General features: G+C 50.9%; 1 protein-coding gene across 1 annotated transcript; it reads right to left on the bottom strand.

Annotated features, from left to right (window-relative positions):
• Window positions 1–1,729: 1,729 nt before the first annotated feature.
• On the bottom strand, window positions 1,730–2,793 carry LOC119352306 (heavy metal-associated isoprenylated plant protein 39-like). The gene is made up of 3 exons (XM_037618986.1): window positions 2,540–2,793; window positions 2,358–2,430; window positions 1,730–2,264 (listed from the first exon to the last, which is right to left on the bottom strand). The coding sequence occupies exons 1-3, from the start codon at window positions 2,552–2,554 to the stop codon at window positions 1,990–1,992; spliced, it is 363 nt and encodes a 120-aa protein (XP_037474883.1). The 5' UTR covers window positions 2,555–2,793; the 3' UTR covers window positions 1,730–1,989.
• Between the last annotated feature and the right edge of the window lie 5,892 nt (window positions 2,794–8,685).

Raw genomic sequence — 8,685 nt, 5'->3', positions numbered from 1 at the left:
CGGGATTAACTCCGTCCTGACTCCGCCTCTGCCTCCCGGTGAGCCCTCCCGCCTCTGCCTTTTCCTCCGCCTCCGTCTACCTCGCTCCGCCTGCTTGCAGCTCCGGTGGACACTCCCGCCGCCGACGCCATCGTGCCAGGGCGCAGCCTCACCATAACACTTCCAACTCTGCTTCGGCTGGTTGTAGCAAAAACGATTGCTACTTCCAGCAAAATTCAAATATAGTTCCAGCAAAAAACAAAAATGTAATGAAAAGCGATGGCAACATCTTCTCGATTTGTAGCAAAATAGAGAAGGGGTTCCAGCAAAGATCTTAAGTGGTTCCAGCAATAAAACACATGGCGCCACCGTTCATTGCCACCCGAGCATCATCTTCGCCTACTACAGCAAAATCAAATGCCGGTTCCAACAAATATCAAATATGGTTCCAGCAAATATCAAATACGGTTCCAGCAAAAAAACAAAATTGTAGCAAAAAATCATGTCAGCGACGGCAACATCCTCTCGATTTGTAGCAAAAAGGAAAAAGGGTTCCAGCAAAAATCTTAAGTGGTTCCAGCAAAAATAAAACATGGCGGGCACTGCCATCGCAGCCCACCACCATTTTCGCCTAATGCAGCAAAGTCAGGAGCTGGTTCCAGCAAAAATCAGATGTGGTTCTAGCAACAAAGTTGATGTAGCAAAAGAAGTCAGGGCAGCGACGGCACCATCAACCTATCAATTGCAGCAAAATAAAAAAAAAGGTTCCAGCAAAAAATGAAGTGGTTCCAGCAACCTATCTTAGCGCTCCCCGTCGCTCGCGATTCTGCAGGCATGCGGCAGCGCCGTCCCGGCCGCGCGCAGCACATAGTCTCCCCGCTCCTACCGTGCACCACCTAAACGACCAACACCAAGCACCGGCAGCGCCCCGCATCCAGCCTTGCCGGTGCGTCAGCAAGGAGGAGCTGGGTAGAGGAGGAGGCCCCAACGGAAGCACGCTGCAGCGAGCTTTGCCGGTGGGTCAGCTGCGAGGAGCTGGGTAGAGGAGGAGGCCGGTGAAAGTAACGCAATAGATTTGTGGCAGCCATGGCTCTGTGAGAGATTGGGAGTGAGTGGTGGGGAAGGAACGCCCAAGGAAACGGATAAGGATAGTACTAGTTGGGCGAGATATTTCCTGGGTAGAGCGGCGCGTTGTGTATCGTACGATTACAATCCATCCTGCGGCTCGCGAGTGACCGGCCGAGCGTTCAGCCGGTGGAAAACGTTTCCCATAAGGATAGTACTAGTTGGGCGAGATATTTCCTAGGTAGAGCGGCGCGTTGTGTATTGTACGATTACAATCCATCCTGCGGCTCGCGAGTGACCGGCCGAGCGTTCAGCCGGTCTGCCGGCGGAAAACGTTTCCCTAATGCAAAATTTCATAGACGTCTCGCGATTGATGGACACACGATACCGCTGAAAGAGTAGAACCGAATAATCTAAAATATTCAGGATATATGCGAGCATACGCGTCAAAATCATAACTTGAACCCGGGCAGACTGGTTTCGGCAAAAGGAACATATAACCATCTAAAGTGTGCTCAGTTTGCAGTAATACTCCATCAACTTTCTATTCAGATTGTCAACTGAAGACTGGATGCGCAGCTGTGCTATTCAGATCTGATTATTTTCTTATCACTATTAAAAATGCAGTCCATCAACTTTCTCTGACAAAACAACTGCAGACATTCTATCTGTTCCTTCTCCACACTTTTCTTTGAACAACTTGATGCGTTTCCTTTCTCAACAACATACTGTAATTCTGTATCTGCACACTACAAACTAAGCAGATGCACAGGCACATGCAGGTGTGTTGTACAGCTGCCGGATCACCGGTGCAACTTACACACCTTACACGGCCATATATATACGCACGCCGTCGATCACCGGTGCAGGTAAGCTGATCGATCGGCGGGCAGGACGGCCAGCCACAAAATATAGTGAAGGGAGGGAGTCGGCGGCACGCGTCGATCAACAGATGACGCACGAGTTGGGGTCCTCCTCGGCGAGGTGGCACAGGTGCGGGTGGTACGGCGGCGGTGGGTACCAGTACGTCGGGTACTCCACCTGCTTGCCCGCGTCGTTCTTCTCGCCCTCCTTCTTCTCCTCCTTGGCCGGGCCGACGGAGAAGATCTGCGCCGTGGGGAAGGGCTTGCTGCGCAGCCTGGCCACGACGGCGACGGGGTCGACGGTGCCCACGACCGTCATCTTCTGGTCCTTCATGTCCACGGCGATGTGGTCGATTCCTAAGGAAGTGAGGGTTGTTGTCGTCAGAACTAGTGCCCCCCTTGATCCAGACGAAGCAGAGCAAGAAGATGAGAGAAACAGAGGATTATTACCGTGCAGCGCGGAGACGACCTGGATGGCCTTCTGCTTCTGCCTGTCGTCGTGCACGTCCAGCTTCAGCACAACCTGAATTCCGCAGCCGCCACACAACAAAACAAGATCAGCAAAACGGACCATCTGCAATCAAAATCAGAAGAGAAGAGGAATCCCAATTCGATCGACTGCAAGTAATCACCTTCATGGCAGCCATCAATCAAAACAGGGATCGAGCGGCGTGCGGCGCTGCTGACTGTAGGCGTGGGCGACGATCGAGCTCTATGGTGTGCTGTGGGATTGGGAGGAGTGACGGCGCGGGGGCGGGTCAATTTATAGCCAGCGTCATCAGCCTTGCGCAGCAAGGTCTTGGACTCGGGCGTCCGCGGTGGGCGTGGCGCGGAGGCGGAGGCGGAGGCGGAGCCGTGTGCGCGTGGAGACGGAGCGGGATATGGGCGCGCGCAATGACCTGCCGGAGTCTTGGTGCACGTCACTTGTCCGGTCTGATGTAGTAATAGTCACTACTGCAACAGCGACGGCGCGTGGTTAGGCAGGAAACCCCGGCGGCCGCCAGCCATACATGGTCGGAGAAAAGGGAGGGAAATTACGAGTTCATTGCGCGACACAGACCGCTCATGGTTTGGATGCTAGTACATCGATCCTTGATTTTTTTTCTCATTCTCTCGCTCTTCCAGATCGTAGCGGCCAGAGCTAGTTCAAAACAAGTTAGACGCGCTGTTAATAATGACACACTCCCGCCAGTGACTTACTGAAGTAATTAAGCATTGGCAGCTCGGTCAATCTTGTTGTTGCCAAGCCTGGCCTAGCTGCGCTCTCTCTCTCTCAGCTCACTCGCTCGAACAAGAAAGAAGATAGGAGATGAACATAGTGGACACAAGGATTTTTCGGGCCGGCGCACGAACGCCGTCGTGGGCGCACGCCAACCCTAATCTTCTTTGTCTTTACAATGTCTACATGCTCGGCAACTCAGAGTCGCACACCGAGCAGTACACGAGGGGATTTATACAAGAACTAAACATATGCGCACGTACGCACGCTGCCCAGCTCGCTCGTCCTCGATCCGCATGCTCCGGCCGCGCGCATGACGCGCACAAAAGCATACGACGCGGCTGCCTCCAACAGCTAGCAACGGCGCCTAGTGCGTGCAGCTCTCCACGCATGTAACTAGCTAACAAACTAACCGAACGCACATGCGCACAGACGCGCCACACACATCCACACATGCACGCACACGGCTTATGCTAACATTCACCCCCTAAGCTGTGATTGTGCCGCCCATCCCGATGTACAGGACACCGGCCTCTCGTCGACTGCCACGGAGAACGTCCTTCTTTATCTCTGGCGACACACGCCGCAACTTCTCTTCCCGACACACCAACGGCCTTAATTTCCTCGAGCTCAAACTCGACTCCGGGCACTGCCATTACAATGTACACGGGGGTTTTATACCCAGGGATGCATCGGGCACGCACCCACGTCTCAGCCCACGTCGAGCGCCCGTCCCACCTGCTCTGCCCGCGCCACCAGCTCAACGGGCACACCCCCGCTCGCCAACGACCACCCTACACCACGGTCCCGCCGCGCCTGACACGCCCGGCGCGCGCCCATACACGCGCCTGACGCATCCAACACGAGCGCCGCGGCTCTGTGCCACGCACCTCCACCGTTGTCGCGCCGAGCCGCCACGACGCGCTCGCCGCGCCGTCGTCGTCGTTGAAGCCGCCACCACGCATGTCCTCCGCGGCCTCCTCACCGTGCCGCCGCAACAACCGTGGCCTCCTCGCCGCGCCGCGAACCTCCATAGGCCGACACACGGCCCGGAGCATCGCGCAGCCGCCGACGAACTCCGCCACCGCCGGCACGCCTCCGGCAAGAAGAACGATGCCCAAGATGAACCAGCTCATGATACCAAATGTTGTTGCCAAGCCTGGCCTAGCTGCTCTCTCTCTCTCTCTCTCTCTCAGCTCACTCGCTCGAACAAGAAAGAAGGAAGAAGATGAACACAGTGGACATAAGGATTTTTCCGGCCGGCGCACGAACGCCGCTGTGGGCGCACGCACACCCTAATCTTTTTTGTCTTTACAATGTCTACATGCTCGGCAACTCAGAGTCGCACACCGAGCAGTACACGAGGGGATTTATACAAGAACTAAACACATGCGCACGTACGCACGCTGCCCAGCTCGCTCGCCCTCGATCCGCATGCTCCGGCCGCGCGCACGACGCGCACAAACGCATACGACGCGGCTGCCTCCAATAGCTAGCAACGGCCCCTAGTGCGTGCAGCTCTCCACGCATGTAGCTAGCTAACAAACTAACCGAACGCACACGCGCACAGACGCGCCACACACATGCACACATGCACGCACACGGCTTATGCTAACAAATCTCGAATAGAGAAAAATTGCAAGAACAGAAAAATACACATGAAAAGAGAAAACATATACGCCCTCGTGCCCATGCCCTGCTGGTTAGGCCATCTCCAACGCCGACACCACAAATTGACATGGTATCCGTTCACGGATTGGTTCGTATCCGTCCGCGGACATGGATGCGGAAACCGTCTATCCAACCGCGTCCCCTAACCGTCCACTTAGATCTGGCAAATTTGAATTTCAAATGAAAAGTGCCCAATGGGATTGCCTGCCAAGCTGCTGGGCAGCGTAAAAGTAGGGAGCCTTGTATTGTTTCGGCCAGGATTGCATGTGCATGGACAGCCACGGCGGCAGTGCCCCGCATCCCAGCCCCGTTTCCCCGCACCTCGTGCGCTACCACACCCACCACCATTCTTTTTGAGCTGCACCTCCTTTGCTTTCTATTCGAGTCGGCGGGCTTACTGTGCCACCGAGTTGATCTTCCACCTCCGCCGTCTCCGGCAAATTTTTGTACAAATCCATGCGACAGCGAAAAAGAAAGAAAATTGATGTGGAGAGCGCGAGATGGTAGTGGGGAGGGTTGAGAAAGTGGGAGGTTTTCTCGTCAAAATAATGTGATCAACTCCAAATACACGGGCTCCGCCTCAGTTTTGGTATGGCCGAGGGTGTCGGAGTCCTGCATGACGGGTGTTCGGACCCCCCCCCCCTCCCTCAGCTTGTTTTCGTTTTACGGGAAAACAAACACTCAGACTGATATGCGGACAAATGTGGGACAATTTGTCTAATTCACATCTAGATGTTTTTTAAGGATGTCACATCTAAGCTCCTACAAGTATATAATGTAGTAATAAGAAATAAAAAAAAACTAGGATAAAAAAATAGACCACAAACAGAGTGGACATCAGCTTAGATGTGACGTAGTTATGTCACATGTAGATGTGTCCTAGACAGACCCAATGTGGGGCACCATTGAATGCCTTGCGGCATCCGAATAACTTGATCAAAATGCTTGCGGAATGTTTGAGGGTCTACGTTGGAAAAGCCATTACACTGTCGTCCAGACAAGAAAGAACATAGACACGGCCTCCTCCACAATGTCATCCTCGTGAGTGCTGAGTGCTCTGTCATGGAAATTTCGGCGACAGAGGGAAGATAGTGCAACAGCCGGCAAGCCTTTTCGCCTTCCGTGGATAGGCGTACGTAAAGTACGTGCGTACCCTGGTGAAATCAAATCCTGCTGAAAGCCGCCGCCGATCGCACCGGAAAAGGCAAAGCCACCACTACTAGTGGTAGTACCTGGTGCGTGCGTGCGTAATCAGCCTCGACAGAGGGCGAATCTGGCCGCGTGAAGCCCAGCAAACGACCGGTCGTCGCATTGGATCGGTCGATCAACGTGGAGGAAGCTGTCGCGGTGTATCGATCGATCCACGCCTGTGCGCCCAGTCCGTTGCACCATGTATGTATCTTGGTCTTGACTGGAATGGGTTCAACTTTGGACTCTTCTCTCTTCGTCCTTCTCCCACTGACATGAGAAACGGGAGAAGGTCAAAGGTCAGTTTGTAGAGTAATCGAGGGAGAATTAGTGGCCATGGCAGCTTGCCAGCGACTGTCCGTGCAAGGAGCCAAGGACAGAACTGCAGCCAGCGCTGACACCGATAGCTACCTACTACTAGTACGTGTTATTAGTGGCACCATAGGCTACATAGAAATGCATGGTGCATCTTCATCGAAAAATAGAAATGGTGCATTGACCCGACAGGCTCTAAATTCTCGTGCGCCGTGCGGCCGGGCACACTGCCACTGCAGTGCCACACCCACACAGGTCAGATGCGTGCGCAGGTTTAGATCATGAGATCGGCTGTTATGATAACGAATAGCGGGATAATAATCCTCTGCGTTTTTAGGTCCATGGTGACAAGCCAGTGTGTTCAGATAACATCTCTTCCGTTGATAGAAAAACAAACAAACGTGGGGGCCAATCGCTCAGCAGATTTGCAATTGGAGCGGAGAAGGGTCCAGACCAGGACCTGCTGCTAAACAACGTATTAGGTCTCGTGATCAGATGTTACGACTCGTGAACCAAACGAGCGCCAAACGGGGGATTTTAAAAGCAGCCGGTCCAGTAGAATACTTGGTTCACCAATTAGCTCTAAACGCTCCCTTCGCTTCGCTTTCTCTGCTTTAGTAGTTTGTCTTTTGGAGATATGTAAGATTTGCAGGAATTTAGCTGGTGTATTTGGCCTGTAATGAAGACTATTATGATCGTGGTATGATTAGTGCTCCTTCCTTCCTTCCTGGCTCGAGTTGGGAGGGGGGAGTATGGTAGCTGTTTTATCTTTTGCTGAACTCTGTCGTAGTTTGTCTAGGGTTGGACACTAGTAGAAAACAGGGCTATGGTTCAGGCCGGCTCAGCCCATTAGTCCCGGTTCAGTCTAGAACCGGGACTAATGTGAGCATTGGTCCCGGTTCGTGCGGCTAAGGCATTAGTCTCGGTTCACTCGGGCCCTTTAGTCCCGGTTTAAAACATAAACCGGGACTAAAGGGTGCGATGACCTTTAGTCCCGATTCGTGCCTCAAACCGGGACTAAAGGTAACCTTTAGTCCCGGTTTGAGGCACGAACCGGGACTAATGGGGTTGAGACCTTTAGTCCCGGTTCGTGCCACGAACCGGTACTAAAGGTCCCATTTTCAAACTCTACCTCCCCCTCCGTGGATCGCCTTTTCAGTTTAAAAAAATAAAAGAAAATAATGGAAATGTCAAAAAATAAAAGAAAATAAGTTTCTCATGTGATATGTGGTCTAGTTGTTGGGAAAATTTGCAAATGTGAATTTTAACTTTATTTGCAAAATCTCTCTGAAATTTGTAAAAATGGGCATAACTTTTGCATACTAACTCGGATGAAAAAGTTTTTTATATGAAAAATCATCTACTTGAAAAGTTACATCCAAATTTAACGGGGAGCCCTGTTAAACATTTTCAAAATCCTTAAAAACCTAATAGAAAAAAGTTACGGGGCTTTTAAGATCTAGAGTGGAAAAAATTGAAAAATATTCAAACAGTGGGCAAACTGTGGTCAAACAATGGTCAAACTAATTATTCTAGAATATTAGTGTTACTAAATAATTATTTTAGTTATATGGTCAAATCTGGTCAAACTGTGGTCAAACAATGGTCAAACTAATTATTCAAGAAATATTAGTGTTACTAAATAATTATTATTTTTTAAAACAATAGTTTCAAACTCAAACAGTGAAATGTGTCACTTCATGCTCAAGCAAAATTCCCGAAGGTTAATAGGATTGACATCTTACTATTGTCAGGAAAACAACAAGTGCAGACTTGGAGCGAGGGAGAATAGAACCCGGAAGTTAAGCGTGCTCAGGCTGGGGGAGTGGGAGGATGGGTGACCGTTTGGGAAGTTAGATGATTTGGAATGATGAGGAGTGATTAGAGGATAAATTGAGAAGTGATGAGGGGTGGTGATTACAGACTAGAGGTTAAAATAATTCAGAAGTTTGAAAATAAAAAAAATCAAAAAAAACTTCAAAATTTATTTTCAAAAAAAATCATAAAATTTCCTTTAGTCCGGGTTGGTGTTACCAACCGGGACTAAAGGTGGAGCTCCACGTGGCCGCGCCCTTTAGTCCCGGTTCTGGATTGAACCGGGACTAAAGGGTCAGGGCATTAGTACCGACACTTTAGTCCCGGTTCAGGTCCCTTTTTCTACCAGATGCTTGGGTTGTTTGAAAATAAAAAAATCAAAAAAAAATTCAAATTTTTTTTTTAAAAAAAAATCATAAAATTTCCTTTAGTCCGGGTTGGTGTTACCAACCGGGACTAAAGGTGGAGCTCCACGTGGCCGCGCCCTTTAGTCCCGGTTCTGGATTGAACCGGAACTAAAGGGTCAGGGCATTAGTACCGACACTTTAGTCCCGGTTCAGGTCCCTTTTT

The sequence above is a fragment of the Triticum dicoccoides genome, chromosome 2A (genome assembly GCF_002162155.2).
Source record: "Triticum dicoccoides isolate Atlit2015 ecotype Zavitan chromosome 2A, WEW_v2.0, whole genome shotgun sequence".
NCBI classification, from domain to species: Eukaryota; Viridiplantae; Streptophyta; class Magnoliopsida; order Poales; family Poaceae; genus Triticum; species Triticum dicoccoides.
Note: the sequence above shows the minus strand (reverse complement) of the source record. Positions and strands in the feature narration are given on the sequence as shown.

Excerpts from the sequence above, each read along its gene's own strand:
- LOC119352306 (XM_037618986.1), bottom strand. Across the intron at positions 2,265-2,357 it reads GGTCGTCTCCGCGCTGCACG|GAATCGACCACATCGCCGTG; the intron begins GTAATAATCCTC and ends TCACTTCCTTAG.